This window comes from Colletotrichum fioriniae (assembly GCF_027942845.1).
Source record: "Colletotrichum fioriniae strain IMI 355084 chromosome Unknown scaffold_2, whole genome shotgun sequence".
NCBI classification, from domain to species: domain Eukaryota; kingdom Fungi; phylum Ascomycota; class Sordariomycetes; order Glomerellales; family Glomerellaceae; genus Colletotrichum; species Colletotrichum fioriniae.
This window is the reverse complement of record NW_027076838.1, coordinates 500,573-526,345: the sequence shown is the minus strand read 5'-3', so window position 1 is coordinate 526,345 and position 25,773 is coordinate 500,573. Positions and strand designations below refer to the sequence as shown.

The window sequence follows — 25,773 nt, the reverse complement described above, 5'->3', positions numbered from 1 at the left end:
GGTACGGAGCAAGGTAAGGTATGGGAAAGAGGAGATGGCAGCGGGCGGACAACGGGAAGGTTCCAAGCGAGGAAAGCGGGATGGGGAAAAGCCAAGGAGATTTGACGAGATGGGCGCCCGGTCGGGTTGGTGGACGGTCCACGCGAGATGCCTACCTTATGGTCCTTGGACAAGACTTTTGGGCACTTGTACTGCAGTCTGCGGAGAGCGACAGCGGTTCGAGTGGATCGCCGGATGCTTCGCAGGTTAATTCTGGGGTGCGAGACGTGTGCTTGGGCTTGGGCGTGGGTAGCGGGCGCGTGAATAATAGAAGTGTGTGAGGCGTCTATTTCACGGACACGCAGTGCTGCAAGCCTGTAATACCTCAGGTAAGGCAGGTGAGGTGAAGTGAGGTGCTCCTGCCTGGTGCGGCGTGATTGTGTGAGGGCTCCAATGGGTTCCCTCCCGGCGGCGCAGAATGCCCAGAGAGCCGAGCTTTGAAGACACGGAATCCGACCTTGACATCTCACACCTCATACCTCACACCCGACCTCACACATCAAATCATCAGACCGCAGACCAGAGATTGGGCCAGGCCGGTCAGAGAAGGAACGGGCCGGCAACTGAGGTTGATCGTTGGACGAAAAGCTGCCCGCCCCCGTCGCAGCTCAGGTAAGGTAGGGGTACAGAGTACGGAGTACGGGGTGCCTGCTTCAGGATCCCTCCCATTTTCACCTCAGACTTTGGACGAGAGTCACAGTCATGAGTGCAATTGATTCAGTGAATGAAAACAACCGCCCTGGAGTTTATTTGGCCGAGGCCACCGGGTGGTCGTAACGGCTGAATGAGGTTTCAACTCACTCGGCTCCATCTGCCGTCTATCCGAATTCGGTAGGAGGCCTCAAGCTAATAGTTCATTTCCTGGTATACTGCGTACCTTCTTACCTAGTGATTGCAATTCAATGTACGACTAGATTGGCCATTTTCTGTGTCTCGATACGGATCGTGAGGCGGGCCATCTTACAAGGTAAGGTGATGAGGTGCTCGCCGGCGGGGAAGTAGAAGGACCTCGAAGATCGCATTGTGGCAAGTGCTAGGCGAGAGTCTGAGAGAGGACACGACGGGAGAGTACGGATATCTGGAGTCCTGAAGAAACACCTGATTGAGTGAGGCAAGTGATTGGCACACATTTGCTGCAGAGCTCTGCAGACCTGGTAGGGCGGGCGCCAGGCTAAGGTAGGGTCCAGGGCAACCTATCCGGTTACCAAAAGAATATCCGTAGGCAGGGGTTCAAGATGGGGCTCCGTCGGCCCCTACCTTATCCTAAGGTCCCAGAGCTGCTCTCAGTGTGAGTGACCTTACTTCCTAAGGTAAAGATACCTCAGGGTAGGCATGACATGTGCGTGTGTGTGTGGGTGGGCGAGAGGGTGAGAGACCAGGCTGATCAGCAGCAGGAGGTGAAAGTGGCAGGCCAGAGAAACATAGACAGTAAACATGAAGCACGTCTCGAACTTCACCTGTTGCTGACTTTGCTCCTGCGGCCTACCGCAGTGAGTGTGTGTGCTCCTGAGCTGCGCCGCTTCGCCGCACCCGCGCTCCGCCCTGTCCGCCCCTCTCCACCCGACCGGTTTAAACATGGCGTTTCCGGACCCCAATCTGGCTTAGTCTGGATTGTACGTATCTACTCCGTAAGGTACCTCAAGGTAAGGCCCTCCCACCTGAAGCTCTCTTCCCTGCAAATCGAAGTTTCTATCCTTTATTAATTAACGTGCCAAAGAAGAAAAAAACGGTTGAGTCTAACCGCCTATGGCAAAAATACCAGCCCAAAAAGCTAAAGAAAGATTGTGTCACCGTGTCATGTCTTTCCTTGGGTCCTTGCCTTTGTACTTTAATGCCACCTCTTTGCATGTCCGTCCTGTCTGGTACTACCGAGCATATTGGATGTCTTCACAAATGCGCTTCTGCAGTGCAGAATGCAGAATTGCCTCGCTTGTACGTACAGATACAGGGTCATTTCATGCAAATGAAATATCGAGTGGGCTGAGCTGTTCGTTCTGCGGACAAACAAGTAAGAGAATGAAAGAAGAAAAAAAGAGAAACGAGTCATAAGGCTCTTTCTGTGCGGTATCAAACCACAGCCACAACGATGAATCAAAACATCGTCAACCAAAGACGATAGGAAACCGCATGAGCATCGCCCTCCTTTATGTTTGCTGCGGCCTGTTATTCATATGACTGACCAGGTGATCCATTTCAGGGGTCTTGTATGTCCCCAATCGCCCCAGAGGGAGAAAGAACAACAGTGTATCAAGTGCATCCTCCAAACCCCGTTCGTGCCGTCCCAACGGGCTCGGCAATGGATCTCTAGTCACCACCCACTCACTGAATGAGCGTGTGAGACTGCCCACTTGTTCGCCAAACCGCCGTGCCGAGCTTTGAGGAGCTGAGGAGCTGCAGATGTCCTAACGCTTTTTGATGGTGGACGCGTACGCTTGCCAAGAGGGAAGGAAAACCTTGGCCTCTTGGCTTTGCGGTCTTTTGGTGCCGTCCTACCCACCCCAGAAGCCTTGTCCCGTTCAAAAACGGCGCAGGGAAACACATAACACACAATGATTCACTACCGCGTACACAATCGGTATGACCGTTGTGCCGTTGAACGAGAGTCTGGCACTACTGTCCATATCCGGTCTTCAAGTGCGGGATACCGAATTGTATAGCAGTACAGCCACCAAACGGGAACGCATTTAGTGCCAAAATCGGCGATGCCTGACTCTGAGGACACATACGGACACTATCGAATTAAACAACCTACAGGCTAGCAGTGCCCATCACCCCTGCTCCCCTGCTCCGCCCTATCAACTTGTGCAACGGCGACTCCCTATCCCATGTGTGAATGCCCAGAAAACTTACCACCAGATGCCACTGCCGAGAGCCCGGCATCCCGGCCGAGACCCTCTTTTTTTTCTTTTTGGCGTTGCTCATCGTCGCTCCAACTTCCTCTGGCCAGTTAACCATGCCTAGCACCGAGCCGTAAGGTGATCCCCGGCTCCCCTCCTCTTTGTGCTTTACCTTACTGGTATTGGACCATCAGCCACATGGCCGCCGTTGGGTTGATGCACTGGAAACTGGAACCCTTTGCGCGCGAACAGCGATCCGCGGGCCCGAAGACAGGACCCTTTTTTAAGGAGACACAAGGGGGAAAGGGACCATCCAATGATCCATGATCCAACCAAGATACGGTTCGACCAAAGAGGAACAGAATGAGCAAGAAGGGGAGCCACGGAGAGGACGAGAAAGGGACCCTTTCCAGGTTTGAGTGAACCCTTTCCGCGTTATTCACTGGGTTCCCGAGATGCCCAAGGATGGACGGCAAATGTCTGAGGCGTAGCGTTTCTTGGTGCAAATGGGGTTCGATGGATGGATGGATGGGTATTCCGTACGGACATAACCGTATCTTACACGTAACGCGCGTGTAATGTGTGGTGAAGCTGTCAGCGAATCGCTGGGAGACATGAACCCAGAGGACCACTCACTCGCTCTCAAGTTCACTCTGAGCCTCCCCGAGGTTATGTCCTGCGCCTCGAACGAGGTATGATCCCAGCACACACACCTGGAATAAACATTGGGATTGGATTGTGACCGACGGGAGGGGAGGAAAGAACATAACCCACTCCCCATCTCATCTCATCTCACCTATCCCATCTCCCATCCTACCACCTATTTCCTTCCTTCACATCCCACGCACCACTTCCGCCGCACCCCTTGCAACTTGCAACCTTTACTCTCTTTCCTGAATTTTTCCACTTTCCATTCGCAAATCGTCAATTCTTCCTTTTCGTCGATAATCACAAACCTTCCTAATCACCATGTCTCAATACCCTCCTCCCGGCCAGCAGTAAGTTTCCCAAGCTCTTCTCTCACCTTGTTGCGCATCGGCGCTCGTACACGCGCGCGCTCGCGCGCCTTTCCACTCTTCACACCCAACCAACCAACCTCACCTTCCCGATCTCAAGAGAAGCATCAAGAGAAACCCAAGAAAAAAACTGACAATCCCTTCCAGGCCCTACTACGGCTCTCCCCCGCCTCCCCAGGGCGGCTACCCTCCCAGGGCTACCCTCCTCCCGGCCAGCAGCCCGTAAGTCCTCTCTCTCTGCTCAAACACCGATTGTACCGATCGTCATCACCCTCGACTCGCGAGAAAGCCTGACTCTAATTTCCACTGCTCTTGTAGATGTACTACCCTCCCCAGGGCCAGGCTCCCCCTCCCCAGGAGGAGAAGAAGGATGACAAGGGCTGCCTCTACGGCTGGTAAGTAACAACAGCCCCTTGGCGACCATCGCCGCATGCTCGCAATATATCTCTACAACCCACACACACTGATCACACAAAATATAGCATCGCCACTCTCTGCTGCTGCTGGCTCTGCGGAGAGACCTGCGAATGCTGCCTCGAGTGCCTGACCTGTTGCTTCTAATCCACACACGCACACACGTGTAACACGCCAAGCAGGAGAGGGAACAGAAAAAAATAAATAGCAACAGCCGAACACAAACGAAGATACCGAGTGCGACCAAGGCAACAAACTTACAACACAAAGATACCAACTAGATGGGCCCCCCTACTACCATCAACCCCCGAACGCGATCACGGCCTTTGTTTGGAGAATGGGAAACGGCATGGGGAATGGATGGAGGAGCGGGAGGTTGTTTGACTCGGCTTGGAAGGCGGACTGCTTTATTCTTCTATCCTTCCACACCCCCTTCTTTGCGATGCCGGTTTTCTTGCCGCACGCTAGTTTGTTCACTTGAGCATTAAAGAGACATTCTTGCTCTTACGATTACCCACATGGCGATTGCGTTTCGCTTATTTTCCTTGTTGTTTCTGGGATAGGAGGTTTTTTTTCGGGCTGTTCACTTGGTGAGGAGGACTCGACATAGCAACTCAACCTCAGTCATTAGCAGAGTAAATACACCCAACGAAAATAAAAACCACCCATCTGTTGAATGTTCTTCTGCATCAGACAGGCAAGACCATGGTGAAAAAATGTGAAGTAATCCGTGTCAAAGCCGTCAATCAATGTCTTGCATGTCTTGTGTCATGTGTATGATTGTGATGTGTATTGCCAAGTCGTTTTCCTCCACTTTTAAAGCACCCGTATCCTCTCTTCACTGTGCCTTATGAGGAAAGGGTATCAAGGCGGCAGTGTGTGCTTTTTTCCCCTTCCCCCCCCACCGCCCATTGGACCCAAAATCAAAGAAAGATCGCCCCGCTAACAAACTGTTTGTCGCTGCTGCTGCTGCTTCTCGCGTTTGCAGAATACTGTTTCACTTCTTGCCGTCTTTCGGGGCCATGAGCTGGACGAATTCCTGATCTGTTATGTTTTTGCAATGTCAGCCGCAATCCTTCCGAAAGTAATGGTGCTAATTAAAGAAACACTGAGTGGGGGCGGGTGTGGCAAGCGAAATGCGAATGGAGTGGTGATGCAGGGCCATTGCGGTGGGCGAGGGACGCGGCACCGGGCCACTGGCAGTATTGATGCGATCGCGTTGGGCATGGGTACACATTCGCAGTATTGGGGGTTGGCCTACAATCAATAGAGCCGTTGCCGTCGAGATCGGCACCTCTAATCATCTCCTCAATCTCCTCGTCGGTGGCGCGCTGACCGAGAGACAGCAGCACCTGGCGCAGTTCCGAGGGCGAGACGGAGCCGCTGTTGTCCTTGTCAAAGACCTTGAAGGCAGCGACAAGCTCGGTGTTGGTGTCGGAGTCTTTGCTTGAGGGTGCGGGTGCCTCGCTCATGAGTTGGAGGAATTCTGCGGTCGTTGTTAGTCGCAGAGGTTCCATGTTGCTACAGCGAAACACCATGGCGACTGTATTTCCAATCATACCACGGCTCAAAACGGAGGCGCACCTTCGAAATCAATTCCGCCGTCGTTATTGGGATCGACCTCGGCGATGAGCTCGTTGACCTCCTGAATGCTGGGGTTCAGCCCAAGAGACTTCATGGCGATCTGGAACTCCTCCGCGTTGATGGCGCCTAGATACGCAATTCTAGTTAGCTGGATGAGCTGATAATCCAGCGGGAATGGCAAGCCTAGCAGGCTGATTCGGCATGAACGACTAGTTGGGTTCGTTAAGTCGGGAGTTACTGACCGGTGCCATCGCGATCCTGTCAGGGAGGAAACACCACTGTCAGCAAGGAGTTCATCCCAAGGAGGAGGACAATGCACGATGATGCTATTGTCGGGGTACGTATGTGAGAGGCAGGGTTCTTGCAACTTACAAAGATGGAAAAGACCTGCTTGTAGTCTTTGTACTGCTCCTCAGTGAGTCCGTAGGGCGGAGGGGCCTACACGAAGATCGAAGTCGAAATGTCAGCGTTTTGGATGCCAGCGAAACGACAGCCATATCGGAGCTGCGACGTGAGGGGCAGCATCATGGGTCGCGACTGAAAACGCACCATTTTTGAGTTTTGCGGGGTCGGGAAACGAGCGTGTGTCGTGGTCTGAATAGGTGTGTCGAGGAAGCTACAGCAAGCTTCTGGACGAGTAACGATAACGATAATCTGATGTGCACCTTAGTTCGGTTCGTTTAGGCTATCGCGTGCGACGAGCGAGGAGAATCGTGTGTTGACGTTTGAGTGAAGATGCAAGGCAAAATGAGGGTAGGCAAGGTAATAGGTGGAGGGGGAGAAAAACAAGAGTCGAGGAATGGTAGCCCGTAGCCCCTCGTTCTCTCGCCTGGCCTCAGCCTGATTGAATGGTTCTGCATTCTTAGTGCTGGGCTACCTTGCTCCCACCTGTTTTTGCTATGAAGAGCAAGGTACCTGCACATGGATGCCGATGGACTGGATGCCGATACCGAGAAGTAGCGTGCCATCCCTCCAACAGCCCTGGCTTGAGACTGCTCTGATGCTGGTTTGCTCTGTCCCTAGCTTCGTATTACTTTATTTTAGTCAATTGTATCAACATCAAGCCCGGTCCAGTCCAGTCCAGTCCCAATTCCAGGCTGCGACGCCAAAGACCAAAGGTGTGGTAAGGTTGACAGATGTCTGGCAGTCGCCAGCTGAACCTGTTGGTGACATTCTCCTATCAAAGTCTGAAAGACTAGGCCCCTTCCCCCTCTCACACCACAAGATACCTAGCTGCATGTTGTATCCGTACAAATACCTTACCTTACCTAAGATGCCCAGTACCGGTACCCTGCTGTGCACCCTGATCACCACCAGCATGTGAGGTATGACGCCAGGCTGCCCTACGGCACCATCTAGCGCCTGTGTGGCCTGGAAGAGTCTTGGCGTCCAAGTCTATTTCCGCCCGCGGACCTGCAAGCGTACGCGGCCACATCCACATCGCCGTTGCTCAAAAAGGATTAGGTCCTGTCCGGTGCTTTGAATTGGCTTCCGGGCTTGGGGGTGGGTGGGTGGCAACATCAGATAGCTGTACTGCGTATGTACGAATGATAGCGTGCAGACTTGCGCAGAGTTGCAGAGAAAAGGGCAGCAATGGGACTCCCTCCGCCTTCCGCCCTCTCTTCCCGTCAGACCAGGTCTGGGCACGTCGTCCCTTCTCCTCTGCCGTCCGCGGGAAGGGGAGGAACTGACAGCCGCTTGGTCTTGGCAGACGATGGAAGTTCGGCGAACAATGAACTATAACAGACATTTATGTGCCTAGCCACCTAGCTAACCCCCCCTGCTCCTTTCGAATAAGGTAGTCTCGGTAGCATATGTCATGATTGGGCATGGACGTTGTTGGAATTGTCACTGATCATGGGTATTTGGTGATGCATCGAGCTTCAACCGGCATTTGGGCTCATCGGCAATGATTTCCTGAGACCTGCATTTCAGCGTGGCTTGGACTTCTTCCTCCCATTGAGCCCAGGACTACCGTTAGCCAGCCACCTTTCGAATCACGGACCATCTGTATCAGCCTTGGAGGCATCCCAACTGTTGCTCGTTGATGGATCTAACCAACGGAGTGTGCCTCGCATGCGAAGCCCTCCCATGCTCAGGCTCGCAGCCAGACCAGGCAACAAGCTGCAGCAATCAATCTATGAAGATGACTTTTTGACTTTGTAGCTAGGAATAAGATGTGAAGGACTGGAGCTTTATCTCGAACACGCGGGAGAATGTAAGAAAGCATACCTCAACCTCGCGCGTATCAGTACGGACAGAGAGAGGTGATCAGATGATCTGGAACAAGTTTCTGGAACTCCTTCTTTCTCTTCTACTGCGTGGAGACATGTGTGAATCCCAGCTGAAAACTCCAAACACTTGCCCAGAAACAGACAAAACGTCGCGCCTTTGGTGCAAGTGCAACCGAGGGTCTCCTCCCTTCACCTTCCATCCAGTTCAGTTCCCCTTACCGCCCCTTCCCCTCCAACCCCACCACTCTGACCTCAAGACGTCTCATCCTGGGCTGCCTCGCCCGTTGCCCCTCCATCGGAGCCCATCCCTTCCCACCTCGACCTTGGGTATTACGGATACCTAAGGTAAGCTGCTACAATCCACGCTTTCCCAGCTCTGAGGTGAGCAGGAGCTTCCCGCAGTGCCGCGCTACCGCTCAAAAGACCTTGGCAAGGTACCAATCCGACCACCCGATTCTCTGCGCATCGCTCTCGCATCTCACCCAACCGAACCCCACAATCTTTCTTAACACCCTTCGCATTCCGTTCATATCAACTCTTAACCTTCCGAGTCCGAACTTCTGCAGCTCTTCAGACCCTCCTCTATAGATTTTGCATCTTCCCTGGCTTGCCGGGAAGTCTCCGTTCAATAACAAAGGCTTGTTTGGGCACAGCTTATTCGCTCATAGTGGGTTTGCCCCTCACCCCGCCCTTTCCGGGACACCACCTCACTCACAACTCAACTCACCTCTGTTCCAGCGAAGCCTGTGTAAACCAAAACACGTCTTGCACAACACTCTTCACCCTGCACAAGCACAGCGTCAATTGACCTGGCAACATGTCTGGCTACCCAGGACAGCACGGCTACGGCGGCGGTGGTTATGGTGGAGGAGGCTATGGCGGCGGCCACCAGCAACAGGGAGGTTATGGAGGTCACCAAGGAGGAGGCGGCGGCGGCTACGGCGGATACCAACCTCCCCCGGGACCCCCTCCCTCACACCATGGAGGCTACGGCGGCGGCGGTGGCGGCGGCTACAACCCGCCTCCCGGTCCCCCTCCGGGTCAGGGTGGCTACGGCTATAACCAGGCACCGCCCAACCCGCACCCGGACCAGGGCTACATCGGAAGGTATGCACCCCCCTCCCATCCTCCGCCTCCGGGCCTCGACGTATACGGCTACCCTGTCAATTCCGGCCACCAGGGAAGACCCCGTGAGTATCACACGCCTCGCTTCTTCAAAGTCTCATGAGTATTGATTCATCTCAGATATGCCAACGGTAAACTCCAACGACTGGGCTCACGGCAACCGAAACGCGCCCCCTCCCCCGCCTTCCGGCGCTCAGCAGTTCGGCCACGGCGCTCCCGATGGCTACAGCTTCCAGTATTCCACCTGCCAGGGCAAGAGGAAAGCCCTTCTTATCGGCATCAACTACTTTGGCCAGGATGGTGAGCTGCGCGGCTGCATCAACGACGTCAAGAACCTGTCGGCCTTCCTGGTAGAAAAGTACGGCTACAAGCGTGAAGACATGGTCATCCTCACCGACGATCAGCAGCAGGCCATGGGTCAGCCCACGAAGAACAACATCCTCCGAGCCATGCACTGGCTCGTTCAGGGCGCACAGCCAAATGACTCTTTGTTCTTCCATTACTCTGGTCACGGCGGCCAGACTGAGGATCTGGATGGTGATGAAGATGACGGCTACGACGAAGTCATCTACCCGGTTGACTACAAGGAAGCCGGTCACATTGTCGACGACGAGATGCACCTCATCATGGTCCGACCCCTCCAGCCCGGCGTGAGACTTACAGCCATTTTCGACTCATGCCACTCTGGTTCCGCCCTCGACCTGCCCTACATCTACTCCACCAAGGGCGTTCTCAAGGAGCCCAATCTGGCCAAGGAGGCCGGTCAGGGACTGCTCAAGGCATTCACGGCTTACACCTCGGGCGATCTAGGTGGTGTCGCGAGCTCCATCTTCAGCTTCGGCAAGCGCGCCATTGCCGGCGACGATGCCTACGAAAAGACCAAGGACACGCGTACCTCTCCCGCCGACGTCATCATGTGGTCCGGCAGCAAGGACAGTCAGACATCGTGAGTTTCCCACATCTACCGTGATAGGAACGGCGTCACAGAGTTATAAGATCTAACAAAAGTTGTTTACTAGTGCCGACGCTACCATTGCGAACCAAGCTACGGGCGCCATGTCGTACGCTTTTATCACGGCTCTGAAAAAGAACCCCCAGCAAAGTTACGTCGAGCTGCTCAACAGCATTCGCGAGGTCCTGGAGGAGAAGTACACCCAGCTGCCTCAACTTTCAAGCAGTCACCCGATCGGTAAGCCGCGTCTATCCACTTGTCATTCATGTGTTTAATCTACTTTTGATACATCATGCTAATCGTCCTTTAGACACGGATCTTCTCTATGTGATGTAAACTCTTCTGGTGTCCGAGGCGGAAGCTATCCAGGACAAAAAAAAAAGCAGGGCACTCAAACTTGGGAAAGCAGTGCTTTAAAGCGTAGTAATGACAAAAGTCATACAAATATAAATGATTCATGATGACCATCGTCTTCCATTAATTCAAAATGAAGAGAAAAAAAGCCTTGCGTTTCTGATTCTATAACGTCTATAGTAGTGGGTATCGTGCAAATCGCCTATGTGCGCCTCTCCGAAGCAGCATAAGCAAAAAAAGAAAAAAAATGTCTCGACCAAACGCCCTCTCCCGTGATTACCGTCCTATCGTGCAGGCCAGGAAAGGGAAACCCCCTTTCTACCAATGGAATATCGCCAAGCCATGTCCAGTGAAGTAAATGCTCACTACTGCCCCGATGCGCTGAGCTCATGCCAAAATAAACGAATTTCAACTCATCTCCATTAATCCTCACCGAAAGGATCATCATCAAGGAGGTTGAAGATCGGGGTGGTCTTGACCCTCTTGTTCCCCCCCGAGGCTCCTCCTCCGAGACGTCCTCTGAGAGAAGGGCCATCGTCGCCGCAGAGGTCAATAACATCCTCGTCGTCATTGTCGTCCATCTGTCTCTTGCGAGGAATCGTGCCGGAGATGCGACTCTGCCCCGGCCTCACATTATGAGACCGCGCTGTAAGAGCTCCCGACGAAGCTCTCGCTCCTCCCCCAAATCCGCTGCGCGAACGTGGGGGACTTTTCTCGTTCATAAGGGAAGTGACCCTGGGGTTTTCTTGTTGACTTGCGTCGACAAGTCCGTTGAACCGCGACCTGCTCGCGGCAGAGGACGCCGTGCCCGAACCCATAATGTTACCCGAGGCCGACCGCACCTCCCATGTCGAGCCGGCACGACGCTTCTTGGAGCGCTCCGCGTCTAGGATCGCCGCCATGTAGTCCGGCTGGTTGCTGCTGCCGGTAGCTGGTGACGGGCTGCTCGAAGGGCTCCTAGGTCTAACCCCGAGGCCTAGTCGACTGCTGTTGGAATACCCTTCCGATAAGGCGTCCAGACGCGGCGTAGGCTTAGGCGTAGGACCACCCATCATGGCGTCCAGCCGCGGTGTTTTGGAAGGTTCGTCAGGCCTGCTCGGAAGCGAAGACATGGGCTCCAAAGTCCCCGTTAACCCGGCTCGTCTGCTGAACGACGATACGGGCTCTTTTCTCGAGCTGATTCCTCCAAACGGTGCCAACGGGTCCCGCGTTCTCGACACACTGGAATCGAATTTGCCGCTTCGAGGGGTCTCTCTCGGCGTCAGTCTCTTGTCTAGCTTCGCCCGGAGTCGGGCCGTCGCTTCACCATCAAACTTGGGCGTAGACTCGAGCTTGATCCTGCCCAAGTTCTTGAGTGGATCTCTCGTCGAGGTGTCGCTGGAGACGGGTAGAGCATCTTGGCTGCTGCCGCTTGGGGTACTTGTAGACTGCTCCTTTTTGACACTCGCGCCAAACATCTCCCTGATGTCCCTGTGACCTGACCGTCTAGCCGCTGAAATGGCAGTAGACGAAGGCTCTGGCTTCACAATGTTTGCCATGTCCACACCCTCCACCTCTGGAGTTGCCTGGTTTTGGGTTACGCTGTTGCTTGGTGGCAGCTCGTTTCTGGTTGGGGATTCTTGGTGGCTCCTTCGAGGCGTCTCCAAAGACACCAGAGAAATGCTTGAAGTGGACGTAGAGCTTGGCCTAGGTAGCTCAACAGTCACAATAGCTGGAGAAGAAGCTGCGGGTCTTGCGGCGGTGCTTGTGAGAGGCCCCTGAGACTCCGCATCTCCAAGCTTCCACATGATCCCACCCTTGTCTCCAAGGAATGAAAGCAGAACATCTGGGTCGAATTGATGAACAGCTCTGGTAGCCTCCTGTCTCCTCAATCTTTCACTTGTGCGGATTCTTTCGTTGACCAGCGAAAATTTGGTAAGCTGCATCGTCAGACTAGCCTCGTTCTTACCGTAGATAGCTGCTTTGATGGGCTTGTCTTGCTTGTTGAGCTGTCCTTGAATATGGTCTACAATTGCTCTGGGCTTTACCAGGTGAATTGTTTTCCAAGATGGTTGCTCGAAGAAAGAGTTAAGAGTCTTGCAGTGACCGCAACATTCGGCCATTGGGGGTATCGACTTTGGCTCCCGCTCGATCAGACCTGAGACATCCTCAAACACTGCGCTCTCGTAACGCACAAAGATGGCCTGAAAGAGGCGCTGATATGCCGGCTTATCGGGGTCCGCCACATCCTGGAGGGTCTTGAGCAATGGCAGCCAGAGAGATGCCAAATGGATAGGCTCGATCTCGGTAACATGCTGGGCAATGTGATTTGTGAGATCAGATAGTTGATCAACCATACCTAGACGATCAAGGTTTCGGAGTAGTCCAGCGATCATTGTGTGATTCGTTGGGCCCAGCTTTGAGAGGTCGTGAAGACGTTCCTCCGTCGGTTCAGCAACGCACCAAGCCTTGCGAGAAGCCTGGGCTTCGGTGCTCTGTTCTTTGTTGGCATTGCTAACCAAGTTTTTGATGTTCCATAGCGTTCGTGATGCTCCTGTCACTCCTGCGTGCTTCTCGTAAAATTCGGTGACTTGGTCAAGGGGGAGCTTCTGTCTCTTGGCCACCTCGAAAAGTCTGTTAAACAATCCGAGAATGAATTGACTCTGCTCTTGAGTTTCTCCAAGTCGGCTCACGGCTGCGTTCACCCTATTGATTATCAGTATGATAAAATACCAAAGATTAGAAAATGTACTCACGTGTCCCTCCACGTGCCAAAGTCCTTGAACAACTTCAAGAGGTTTACTATGAGCCGGCCATGGCTAGCTGAAAGAGGGGCTTCAAGCATTCTGATAGCCGTGATTCCCAGTTCCTGGGTGTAATGGCTCGAGTTGTTGGCCTCGGAACATGCAGGCAGCTTGTCGATGATGCTTGCAACTTGCAAGAAGTTGTTGCCCTCGGATAGGAAATGGCGAAGTCTAAGCTGGTGTTAGCTTTGATTATTGATTGTAAATGTATAACTTACTCATAAAGAGCATCAGCTGCCGAGTAGCCATGAAAGATTGCATTCTGGCATATCCAGTCATAGTCTACTATCGGCTTGGACTGGATGTTGGCGACAAGGTTTTGGAAAAGTTGTTGGTCGTTGAACGCCAGTGAAGTCAATATCAAATCACCCATGAGATCTTGGTCGATCTTTCCCATGAAATCTTCACGGCTCCTAACCCGCAGGCCAAGGATCTGTGTCTCTGGCAACTCATTGCCGTACTGAGGCCAAACAAATTGACAAAGAGACTTGAGTGCTTCAAAGTAGAACGCTGACTCTGAAGATCCTCTGCATTGCCGCAAGAGATAGCGCCAGAGGTTTCCAGCAAGCTGGGTTTGATTGGTCGTGTTGACAAAGTCAAGTTGTGTTCGGAGAGGTGTAATGATGATTGCCTGTGTATAGTCAGAGTGGAGTCACAAACGCCTAGATGGCTGGTCGCCTCGAACTCACTGGTGCGAAGTATTGTCCTAGGTCACCGCTAGTGCCTGGGACAATGTTCCGGTACCACTGAGGGTTTGCCTCACGATATCTTAGCTCCTCGTCAAATGCCTGCTTCTCATAGGGCCATTGCCATGAAAAGATTGACCGACGGGCCCTTTCCCAGAGAATATTCCTATCATCTAGAACATTACCCTCTTGGCAATCGATGTTTTCAGCAAGCGTGAAATCATCAAAACTGCCAAAATACCCAATGCTGGGCAAGTGTCTAATATGCTGGTTGACCTGCCAGAAGCCATTCTGCTCAGGGGTTTGCGACCCAGCATTGCCGTCTCTCTGAAAGGAAATCCAAGCTTGGTACTGGCAATGTTTTCCTGTGTATTTCATAACCACTGGAAGAACCTCAAATCCTAGCCGAGGGCACAAGTCGATGAGACGAGTAATGAGAGTAGAGTCAGCAGCAGACATGTTCTGCCCCATGACCCAACTCTCGAATTCCATGCCATTTTTCGGGACGTGGAAGTGGTAGATAGCATATTGAAGCGACAAGGATCGATCCTGAGTCCTAGAGTCCCAGTGCTTCAAAATCTCAGTGAGCCGGCCGTATGCAGCATCTATTGCATGACTGGAGGCGGAGTGCTGTTCTGTCGTAGTCGGATGGTTTTCTGTCTCTGACTCGATCGCGTGGGACGTGTCGGGCCCACCACCGACCGCGTAAAGGGCCTCGATAGCCTGGTATAACTCTGCTCTGAGGGCGCTACTCAGTGGCGCGTTGGTGCCGTGCAAGATGCCGGGCCTTTGAGGTGCAGGCTCCGGCTCCGACATGACTGTATTTTCATGTGTCGCATTTGCCGAATGTCTCTATGACGTTTTTGTAGTGAATGAATGAATTAGTGAGTGGGTCTCGAAAGGCAGCCTGCAAAGTCGGTTGAGTAAGTTGAAGTGGAAAGAGTTGGAGTCGGCGCGTTCAAAGCCAGAAAAGGAAAGGTGCAAAGAGCAAGTCGGCGCGTGCGTGGGGTAAGAGGGAAGCTCCAGAAAATTACCAGAGTCGGCAGGGGAAGCTGCGTTCCCTGATGGTGCTGGGCCCACTCCAAGATCTGCCCCACTCGAGTCACCTTCCCCGGCAGTTGGCAAGTAAGAAGATCCAGTGCAACAATCTCTTGTTTAAAAGACTGAAAGACAGATGTTAAAATTTGAAAGTGAAAAATCTAAGAGGTCCTCAAGCTATTGCTTAAGGGACTAAAGAAGATTGGAAGAAAGGTTTGTGTATGCGATTAAGAAAGTATATTCTAATTCTAATTGTATGTATATAGGAGGTCGAACTCGGGACTCTCAGCTGCCCTTGAATGATTTAGAGAGTACTGTTAGGTCAAATCTCTCGAATTATGAAGAGTCGAGAAAGGCAAAAACCAAGCTGGACTGATCGGGGATCGAACTTGGACCCCGAACTAGACCAGAGACTTCATGGTCCAACCGGGGCCTCTGGAGCAAAGAACCCTTCGACCGAATGGTCCGGTGCTCGGTGAAAAGTATGGACATGAAGCTATTCATAAGACAAGGCTCGAGAGGTTTTGATCTGATTTCGAGTTCCTCTAGGGGTCTGGTTAGAGAAAGGAGCGATCCCATTCTCTGTCGTTTCTCCCTGCTCGATCCCATCTCTAAGATTGGACCGCATGATCGCACCTTCCTTGTATCCATGCTAACGTGACCTCTTGCAACTATCCTTTTACACTGAGCTTGACTTCTTTTAACAGTGACCGCCCTTCAACAAAGCAGGTTCCTATTCTCGGGCACTTGGATATCACATTTAATGATGGATGTCTTCACTACAATGTTTTTATTCTGGTAACATGTTCGCTTCTTTCTCCCACGAGTTCATATGGGTGAACACGTGAGACTGCATCATGATATCCATAGAAGAATCATAAGTTAAATCCCACATCTGATCCACCTTGAGCAACGCGAAAACTTTTGGTTCTATCATTAAATGTAGGCAGCTACAAATCAACTCCAGGGTATAACCAAACTCCCGAGGTTTCGCCCTCTACGCCATTTTGTCCGAAGTACCATCCAGTCTTCCCATCATAGTCGATTATATTTTTCTTCGGCCTGTGTTTAATACCGCACCAAATTCGAGGTAAGCTCCGAAATGCTACCCGTTGCCGAATCGGGATATCAGAGCTGTCGAGGGCAAGCCGAGTCAGCCACCAGGAATCTCAAGTGGGCCACAAGGGGTCGACTCTGGCAAAGCCCTTGGAACAGTCGCATGGATAGAGAGTTCATCCCAACTCGTGCCGCCTTCATCCCGGGTGCGCATTGATGTAGCTGGGAAGAGCTTTGAACATCGTGTAGTTGCGACCGTATACCAGAACTCTCGACCCGGCGCAGTAATTCACATTCTCATTCGTCATCTCTCAAACGCCAAATGGTCTCTCGCCAAAGCTTTTCCATACCCAGCTGAAAACCATCCAGCCACCCCAAGCAAAAGCCAGCGATGTCGTGAGCAACACGAGCGCCATCACGACGAGAACATGACCTCTCAGCTGGAACGCATCGTCGACTTCCGCGCGCAACAGCTTCTTCTGTTTACTATGGTAGTAAAACTCCTCCCGCTCATCCTTGGGACTCGGCGTCGTCGTCGGCGTCGTTGTTTTTGAGTCCTTGGCCTCTGCGTAACGGTACTGTGATTTCCGGTAGAGGATGCTGTGCAGCCAGGAGGGCATCCAGCCTTGCCTGCCGTGGTTTCTTGACCTCCTGATGGTGTATGTGAGGTCCACCCAGGCTAGGGAGAGCAGGAAGGAGACGAGGATGATGGGTGTCATTATAAACTGGGTGCAAATGTGAGCGGTCTTGCGCATCAGGACACGGCGACTATGTCACCTGAGATGCCCAGCTCAGCCGGAAACCCTCTCCGGTCTCTTCAGAGCAAACCCCAGACTTCATGATACCGCGTTGGAATTGAGCGCGTGGGGATCTTACCTTGTAAATGGTAGACTGCTGGACGGCTCCAGCGTCACTGCTGCCTCGCGTGGCAGTGACTTTGGTGGCTGTTGTTGATGACGACATTGTGCCTCCCGATGGCTGAATTGCTTGTAGAGTCCGTGAACAATGGACTTCTAGCTGGAAACTGATTCGTAAAGCTTGAAATATGGATATCTAGCAATCTGTCAAGGGCTTGTCTTCCAGAGATGAGGTTGAAATCAAGATTTCAGAAAAAAGGGAGAAACGTCAAAGACGGCGGCGTGCGGAGATAGAAATATGTCAGTCAGGTAAGGTACCTGATCATCGGTAGCTTCGGCGCGGGCGGGCAGCACCGCCGCCGTGCTGCCACTATCCGTACTGGGCCTAAATTTACCACCGCCTCGGTTTCGGTTGCCAGGTGGTGCGCCTTACCTTGCGGTACCTCGCCTTTGCGCGCACTGCGGTCGGGATACGGGAGTGACGGAAGGTCTCCACTTGGCGCGTATTGGGGGATCACTGATCAGCAAGACATCACATCACACCTCTCTCTCTCAACACAAGCTAAAGAAACGCTGTGAAAAGAGAAAAAAAAAAAATACTCAGAGCATCGATCGATATCCAATTCGCTCGTGCGGGCCCGAGGACCCGAGCCCCCCCAAAGACCTTAGAGCTTTGTTTATCAGGGGTGCCCAGTGCGTGGCTCTGCTCATTCTGATTCAGCCCTGCATCCACAGAAGGAGGGGCTGGTCGATGAGGCCGAGCAAAGGTGCAGAGCCTCGAAATGCAACGCTAGCGACGCAAGTAATGTCGACGCCTCGATGCCATGCGTACCATCGAAAATACCGTCACCTCAGCCACAACTGCTCACTGCTCAGTTGTGTCGGTGATGGACGACCATTCCGCCCAGCTTCAGCTTCATCTTCGCTTTCGGTCACGTCTTGTTCTTTGGAACTCCTGCCGTTACTTCAATTGCGACAGATTGGTCGAGTCTTGCACGCTTGCTGACATTCTTGAAAGGGCATTACATATTTCGTGGTATTCATCTATTTTTCCTTTCCAAAATACTGCAAAATCTATCGAGTGTTGTGGATATCGAGCACCAAAATGTCTTGAGCGCCAACGCGGGTCAAGTCGTCCATCACCAGCGCAATCTTCTTCTTCTCAACCATTGAGCTGACAGCGACCCAGCCCTCCTCGTCCAGCGTTGTGATGGTCGGCGCCCGCTTTCCAGGGGTAATCTGCTTGGCCTCGACCAGACGTGACCTCTCAATGTTGTACTGGCATAGGACGAATCTCTGAGCGGTAATGACACCGCGGATACGGGCGGCGATGAGCTCAATAAGCTCGGTGTTTGACGGCGACCGAGACTTGATGAGGCAAGCTTGAGAGTCGACAACGGTGTCAATGGCCTTGAGGCCGGCCGCTCTCATGGTCTCGCCAGACTCTGGATGCGAATGTCAGTGCTTGTTCAGATGCTGGCCATTTCAGGGCGACTACTTACCAACAAGGTCAACAATGCCATCGGCGACACCCAGCGCACAAGCAGCCTCGACACTTCCACTGAGATCGATAATCTTGGTACGAAGCTTCTTGGGCGAGGTGTTGCTGTTGCCATCGGCGTCGACGCCCAGCTCCAGCTTGGCAAAGTGCTCTGCCGCCAGGTTGACGAAGCTGGTGCCAATGGTCTTGCCAACCAGATCCTGCGTCGTCGCATAGGGACCCTTCTCCGGGACCTGGGTCTGCAGCTTGCAGTGGCCGAAGCCGAGCTCCATGACCATCTCGCAGCCTCCGACCTTTTGGAGCTCCTCGCCCTCAGCGTTCAGCTCGACAGAGGCTCTCCGGGCCTTGTTGCTGCTGATGACGCCGGCATCGTGCTCCTTGACCTGGTCCCAGCCCGTGATACCAAGGTCGACGCGGCCCTCGCCGACAAATGTGGGAATATCGGCGGCGGGCAGGAAGATGAGGGCGATGGGGAGGTTTTTAACGAGGGCGATGTCGAGGCGGTTCTCGCGGCGGAACTGGATATCGGCTCCCTCAAGCAGGTTGAGCGTAGCGGAGTTCAAGCGGCCCTCTGCGGAAAGGAGTCATTGTCAGCGTGTGCGCCTTTTGAGATGAACATTATGGGTTGACTCACTCTTGGGCACGGCGAATAGAAGGCGGCCCTCTAGGCTTTGCTTCGTCATTAGTTTCTCTGCGAAATGGTCCATGGCGGTTGTGATGGAGGGGTAAAACCAACTGGTTGACCAAATCCATGGTAGGCAAAGGTATGTTGCAATGACGCGATCGACAGACGGGAATACAATAGGTGGAGAGAAGTTGCTCCCAGAGTTGAAACGCTTCAAGAGGTTAGGTGGAAACGGTCGGGTCGGGCGCGTGTGTGGATTGGAGCACAAGGTCGCAGTGAAGCCAATGGCGACGAGAATTTCTGCAGCGACAGCGGCGGGGTGGTTTTGGGTCGCACAACACAGGTCGGTGTGAGGTGCTCCGAGGGTGGTTGAGGCTTGGAAAGCGAGCGTAATTTCGAGTCAATTGGACTGGGACTCGGGCAATGATAAAAAGTCGAAGTCTGCGCGACTTTGTTCTTGGTCGTCGCGGAAGCTGTCCGTAGAGGGGTGACTACACTTGTTCGATTCTGCGGTGAGTCAAAGACCGGGCCAAGACTGGGAGAGAGAAAGAGGGCGGAAATTTTGTGTGGTGGATTGGAACCCCGCCGTCCTAGTGTGCGGCAGCAGTCGTCACTCATCACCGCGGGCCACCACCACGTTGGCCTATGTCGGAGCTGCGACTGGCGCAGAGAGCGCGAGTGGATGGCGGGGCACGCCGTTGAACGCGGGGCAGTCCTTGGACCAAGTGACGGCACACGCCGGAGGGGCAGGCGGCACCTGCGCCCGTTCTCACAGCGGGCCCTCGCTGAGGTAAGCTACCCAGTACCTCGGGGATATCATCTTTACCTGCCAGTTTCTGCCTGGGTTGAAGGGGAAGGATATATACGGAGTATACTTATCGATACACTCAACTCACGTTATTGTGAAGTAGCTTATGGAATGATTTGATGAAATCCACCCCTACATCACTCCTAAAGGTGCTTGGTCTTGTGTCGCTATTGAAGAGAGAAAGCTAAAATAACAGTAAGGTACAGAGTTTGGGCATTCTATGTTCATGTTCAAGTTGCTCTACTGGGCAATTGCTGAATTTCAAGCCCCAGAGTAGAAACATGACTGCTGTCCACTATACATGGTTGAACTAACCAAAAGGTTTGGAGTGAGAAGTATATCTCTGATGCCGATAAATATTCCCTAATGTCCGGCCATGACCAAGTCTCGATACTCTTACAGAGCATCTCTGTACGGGCCTGTCTTGAAAGTTGGACCTGGCTTCTTTAGATGGTCTGAGCTTCTAACGCGAGAAACTCCCCGTGTAAGCTTCGACATAGCTTCAACTTTCAAGCCATTCTGTCGGGCCAATTGCCTGGGAATTGGCAGACGATACCTTACCTTGAATGGAACCTAAGAGGAATTCTCCCTGGACGAATTGAAGTGTAGGGCAATCTAAGTTACTTTCCATTGTTTCAAGCCCAATTAAAACAAAACTCTTGATACCGCAGGCTTTCTGGTTTCCATCACTCCTGGTGGTTTCCCTCGCATTAGGTACAAGCTACTCCCTATCCCTACTCCTTGACACAACGATCAGTGTACAACAATAAGGTAGGTACTCACCTTACCTTCGTATCCCTTCCATGTTCCATCAAGCCACGCATCCTCATCTACATGAGGGAAGCACAGCAAAGCCGGCTGCGAGCTTGCTTCCCTGAGGACCCCGACTATTGGATTGATGTTTGCTCCCTCTCCTGTTCTTATGCATATCCTGGACTGTCTTGTTCTATCGGACCCCTTTCGCCTAAGGTAGGCAATACCTAATCATAAAATAAGGTATCCCAAGCTCCCGACTCTGCACAATCCAAAGTCGAACTGTGAGGTGCGCAGCAGTCACTCGCCCTGCCAATTTCGTATTGCATTCCGGCCGCCTAGCTTGCCCCCTACCTCATCATTTCCCCCGTACGTACTCCGTGCTCCGTACCTTGGACCCTCGATGCGCCTGCTCCATGCTGGGCCCACCATAGCTTGACGTTACCACCACTCCTTTGGCCTGCACATCTTGGACCTCCGTTGCATCCATCCCCAATCTGCCAGCAAAGTTTACTCCAGCCGGTTGATCTTCCTTTCACAACCACTGAATTGTGGGCATGACGCGCACCCGGTCCTGATATCCGCAGCGGCCGCGACGCCCAGATTACTTTAAATTCGGTCCTGGCCCACACCTCGAAAACCCCCCTGCCCATACGCAAGCCGCCCGCCCTGCCCTTGGCAGCGCAAGCAGCCTGTTGTACGGAGTGCTGCGCCGGCCCCTTCAAATGGCCCATACGTCAGCCTCAACGACGTCGTCGCACAACTCCTCATCCTTACACCTTCACCATTCCCCCTCGCTGGACGACCGCGACTACGACGACGATTACTCGGGCGGGAAATCGACCCCGATCAGGACGCCCTCTAGATCTTCCAGCAGCAACATCGATGACGACAAGGGCGGCAACGAGCTAGATGACGACGCCCATTTTCCCTTAGCAGTCCGCGAACCCCCAGAAGCGCATCGAGAAGGGGACACGAAGCTTTTCGGTCTTGGCAATTTTACCCAACACCGTACGGGCACATCTAGAAGAGGCGAGAACGACGGCGGTCAAGATTGCCTCCAAGACGACGACGCTTTCGTATTAGAGCAAGATCCCGCAGGGATGTCTAGCTGGGCGGGACAGCCCTCCATTAGGGGGAGCTCAGAGGCCATGCGAATGGTGCTCTTGACCTTCAACACTCTTGGTATCACGTATGTCGCAAGCGACAGTTGCCAATGGGTCTACCATACTGACCAGGTTCCAATTGTAGCTTCACATGGGGTATTGAAATGACCTGTACGTCGCTGTACATCCACAATCGCCGGTCTTCGCGTGCTAATCCACCCTGACAACAGATTGTACACCATACCTATTGAATCTCGGCCTCACAAAGAGCAACACCTCGCTGGTATGGATCGCAGGGCCATTATCGGGACTCGTAGTCCAGCCCATTGTGGGAGCTATCGCGGACGAATCCAAGTCGAAATGGGGCAGGCGGCGACCATTTATCGTGATAGGGTCGATCATCGTCGCAATCAGCCTGCTGACCTTGGGATTCACAAAAGAAATTGTCGAGATGTTCGTCTCGGACAAGGAGACTGCGCGAATCTTCACAATTATCCTCGCAGTGGTGGCCATCTACTTTGTGGATTTCGCCATCAATGCTGGTGCGTTGGATTAGGCCTGCGTGCAAGCCTCTCGTTATTTCTGAAGCTGACTCCTGTACAGTGATGTCTTGCGCAAGAAGCCTGATCGTCGATACTCTCCCCATTGAGAAGCAACAGACTGGCGCCGCGTGGTGTAAGTGAAGCTTGCATCATCACCCCAGGTTGCATCCCGTCCGCTAATCCCCACAAAGCTAGTAGAATGTCCGCGATTGGACACATGCTGGGCTATGGAGCCGGTGCCATCGACCTAGTCGGCATATTTGGAAAGACAATGGGCGATTCGCAATTCAAGCAGCTCACGCTCATCGCCACGTTCTTGGTGCTCTTCTCTTCCGGAGTGACCTGCTGGGCTGTCACTGAGCGGGTCTTGGTGTCGACAAGGCACGATCCCCGCAAAGCCACTGGGCGGTTCAAGGTCTTCCGCCAAATTTGGTCGACGCTGCTCCATCTTCCCCCTCGGATCCAGGCCATCTGCTGGGCCCAGTTCTGGTCGTGGATCGGCTGGTTTCCGTTCTTGTTTTACAGCACCACCTGGGTTGGCGAGACGTACTTCCGATACGACGCTCCGGCAGAGGGAAAAGACTCCAAAGATGCCCTTGGCGACATTGGTCGCATCGGTAGTTTGGCGCTGGTCATCTACTCGGCCATCACCTTCATAGGCGCCTGGCTCCTGCCCATGGTTGTTAAATCGCCAGATGATGACAATTTTACGGCTCGCCCGCCCCAAGCCATTGCGCCATTTCTTGAACGATTCAACAAGAACAAGCCTGACCTCATGACCGCCTGGATATGCGGCCATCTTATGTTCGCCGCGGCCATGTTCCTGGCCCCCTTTGCGCAAAGCTTCCGCTTCGCAACCTTCCTCGTTGCCTTCTGCGGCTTATCTTGGACGATCGCCATGTGGGCGCCGACGACCTTCCTCGGTGTAGAGGTAAATAAGCTTAGTGGTGCCCGCGAAGGAGGGAGCGGGACGGCAGCCTACCGCCGCCTATCAAACGGCTCCAACATTGAGCTGCCCACGCTCGGCCAGGACCAGCCACTCCATCTGGAACATGGACCGGATGAGGGTGGCCAGCAGACGACATCGTCTACGGGCGAGCTGTCGGGCATCTATTTTGGCATACTCAACATCTACACGACCCTGCCGCAGTTTATCGGAACCTTTATAAGCACCATTGTCTTCACCATTTTAGAGCCTGGCAAGAGCCCCGAGCTGTCGGACGCACCCGAGCACGAGCAGCACAACACCGACGGTCCCAACGCCATTGCCGTGTGTCTCTTCATCGGTGCTATTTGTGCGGTGGTGGCCGCGTTCGCCACGCGAAAGCTCAAGTATCTCTGAGTACAATGTACGAGTAGAAACAGAAGGAACAGTACGGATTTCATCATTGTAAGGGCAAAGGGAGCGTAGGGGATATGGGATGGCGTTACGGAGAGGGGGGGCAGAGAGTAAGCTCTCTTGCATTAGATCATGTGTGGGATAAAACGCATAGGGCTTTTGGCTTCGTTTAAAGGATTTCGAGGGAATGACACATCTCGAAGCTATGGGCTTTTGTTGAATGTAAAGGATCCATGTTCCAGCATGGCATTCGATGAACACACTCGGCGTCACGGATGAATGAGGCTACTACCGGCGGTGTGAATCGCTGTCTTCATAAGTATGTGTACGTGGAGCTGCCCATAATGGAGCATGCTGCCAAAGCCCTATGTACAAGTCCGGTCCGGACAGTGGTAGCGCATGTCTCGACGCTTGCTCAAGGGTATCTCAAATCTCTCGTCGCGCGATGCGTCCCGAACATCAGTCTCTCCGTACAACTCCCCGCTCCCTTCTCGTCGTCCTCCTCCTCCATAGTGGTATGATATTCGAGTGGTGTGCATCGCTCGGCGAGTGGTGTTGGTCAAGCGTATCGTCGTCGCGCCTCAACGCTCATTCACTTGTCCTTCTCGTTCTCGTTCTCTGAAACCTTTTCCCATTCATCCTCGGTGCTCACGCTCGACTGCGTGCCCCCGTTAGTGGCATCTTCAGCCCCAGACTCGGCGGCGGCGGTAACGGCGGTACGACGCTTCAAGTCGGCCGCTTGCTGCTGCTCAGCAGCTGTCTCGATCTGGCTGCTACCGCCCACGACGCCCTTCCTCCCGCGAGCGCCACCCCTTACGCCGCCGACAACGGCGCCGCCCTCAACTTCGGTGTCGCTATCATCCGTTCCTTGAGTATTGGCCCCTGCCGCGCTGCTTCCTGCTACTCCGCCGGCGGATGTATCGGTACCATACGTCTTCTTGGCCTCTTTCTCTGCGTGTTCAGCCAGCTCGACGACGAACCAGTTAATAGCGTACCAGAGGCCCGCGCTGAGGAAGGAGAGGATGACGAAGTGGATGCTCCAGGTGGCGAGGAGGAGGACGCCGAGGAGGAGCTGGAGGGCGGCAAAGGTTGCGTTGGTTGCGCGAAGGAGAGTCGGTGTTGGGCCTGGGGTGAAGATTGACTCCCAGAGGTTGGTGACGAAGGCCGCCATGATTGATGTGTTTGGGGGGCTTCGGTGTCGATGTTATGTATGGCGTTTGCGGATGCACAGGGTTCGCCGTCGGCCGATCAAATGCTGTTCTCGTATCGTTCGATCGTTGTGTTCGATTTCGTGGAGGTGATGCGCGGCTTGACAAGGTGAATACTGGCCACAGTGCTGTTTGTAGTCGTTGGATGCGATGCTTCTTGGTGGAGTATTTTGCTTCGGGCAGGGACCTTCGGAGGAGTGGATTCCAGTTTGCTCTAGCTTATGAGAGCTACTTCGGGAAGATGACTAGGGTAGGATGTTCTGTTTCTTTTCAAAATGTAAGACGACGCTCGCGACGAGTTTTTATTTGGCGATAATGCGGTTGTTTCGTTTGGATTTGCAGTCAGACGGCAGAGTCAAGGCGGTAAGAGCGCATAATAAATAGCGTTTCTGGGTTGAGCAACAATTGGGTTGAGGGAGGGGGCAGGAAAGAGAGGGGTCCCTTCCGGCTGCTTAGGAAGGTCAGGGAAGGTGGAAGGTTACCTTATAGGTGAGGTAAGGTAGGTAGGGGCAGGCGAGTACCATTGACAACACGCGCGGGTTGTGGCAGGGGGTGGGAGAAGGAGGAGAGGGAAACGGTCGAGATAATGTACCTTTTCTTTTTTGGCCGACAGCAAGCCAGAGGAGACACGGTATTATCTCTATCTTCCTCTTCTATCTCTCTGTCGGAGGGTGGATGCAACGTGGTCACTCGGTGTTTATAGAATCGGAACAGGTGGCACATTAGAGAAGAAGAGGTGACCGTGGCATCGCCATAGTTGACTTCGACGTGTTTGGATGTTTACGGGGTTGACTGTGGTTGTGAAGAGAAAGGGTCATAGGGTTGCCTAATAGGCAGACAGACAGGCAGGTTCCGTTCATCTCTGTGGTCACGGATTGCCCAACTCAAAGACGACGACAAATACCGTCAAGCAACA

At 53.3% G+C, this 25,773-nt stretch overlaps 7 protein-coding genes across 7 annotated transcripts; 2 read left to right on the top strand and 5 right to left on the bottom strand.

Moving 5' to 3' along the window:
• Positions 1-5,303: 5,303 nt before the first annotated feature.
• Positions 5,304-5,984, bottom strand: N0V96_001988 (uncharacterized protein; the record flags this gene model as incomplete). The annotated part of the gene is made up of 3 exons (XM_053195105.2): positions 5,304-5,350; positions 5,568-5,792; positions 5,891-5,984. 3 exons carry the CDS (start codon positions 5,982-5,984, stop codon positions 5,304-5,306), a joined length of 366 nt encoding a protein of 121 aa, XP_053047376.2.
• Positions 5,985-8,941: 2,957 nt separating this feature from the next.
• Positions 8,942-10,537, top strand: MCA1_1 (Ca(2+)-dependent cysteine protease; the record flags this gene model as incomplete). The annotated part of the gene is made up of 4 exons (XM_053195106.2): positions 8,942-9,314; positions 9,370-10,195; positions 10,269-10,438; positions 10,512-10,537. 4 exons carry the CDS (start codon positions 8,942-8,944, stop codon positions 10,535-10,537), a joined length of 1,395 nt encoding a protein of 464 aa, XP_053047377.1.
• Positions 10,538-10,977: 440 nt separating this feature from the next.
• On the bottom strand, positions 10,978-14,840 carry N0V96_001986 (uncharacterized protein; the record flags this gene model as incomplete). Its single annotated transcript, XM_053195107.2, has 4 exons — positions 10,978-13,240; positions 13,291-13,509; positions 13,557-13,969; positions 14,028-14,840. 4 exons carry the CDS (start codon positions 14,838-14,840, stop codon positions 10,978-10,980), a joined length of 3,708 nt encoding a protein of 1,235 aa, XP_053047378.2.
• Positions 14,841-16,429: 1,589 nt separating this feature from the next.
• Positions 16,430-17,081, bottom strand: N0V96_001985 (uncharacterized protein; the record flags this gene model as incomplete). The annotated part of the gene is made up of 2 exons (XM_053195108.1): positions 16,430-16,843; positions 16,995-17,081. 2 exons carry the CDS (start codon positions 17,079-17,081, stop codon positions 16,430-16,432), a joined length of 501 nt encoding a protein of 166 aa, XP_053047379.1.
• Positions 17,082-18,049: 968 nt separating this feature from the next.
• HIS1 (ATP phosphoribosyltransferase (ATP-PRTase) (ATP-PRT)) lies at positions 18,050-19,183 on the bottom strand (the record flags this gene model as incomplete). Its single annotated transcript, XM_053195109.2, has 3 exons — positions 18,050-18,420; positions 18,478-19,047; positions 19,111-19,183. The coding sequence occupies 3 exons, from the start codon at positions 19,181-19,183 to the stop codon at positions 18,050-18,052; spliced, it is 1,014 nt and encodes a 337-aa protein (XP_053047380.1).
• A 2,204-nt stretch (positions 19,184-21,387) lies between these two features.
• On the top strand, positions 21,388-23,652 carry N0V96_001983 (uncharacterized protein; the record flags this gene model as incomplete). Its single annotated transcript, XM_065756396.1, has 5 exons — positions 21,388-21,854; positions 21,914-21,939; positions 21,999-22,310; positions 22,372-22,443; positions 22,502-23,652. 5 exons carry the CDS (start codon positions 21,388-21,390, stop codon positions 23,650-23,652), a joined length of 2,028 nt encoding a protein of 675 aa, XP_065614765.1.
• Positions 23,653-24,241: 589 nt separating this feature from the next.
• Positions 24,242-24,820, bottom strand: PKR1 (SMK killer toxin resistance protein; the record flags this gene model as incomplete). The annotated part of the gene is made up of 1 exon (XM_053195112.1): positions 24,242-24,820. One exon carries the CDS (start codon positions 24,818-24,820, stop codon positions 24,242-24,244), a length of 579 nt encoding a protein of 192 aa, XP_053047383.1.
• Between the last annotated feature and the right edge of the window lie 953 nt (positions 24,821-25,773).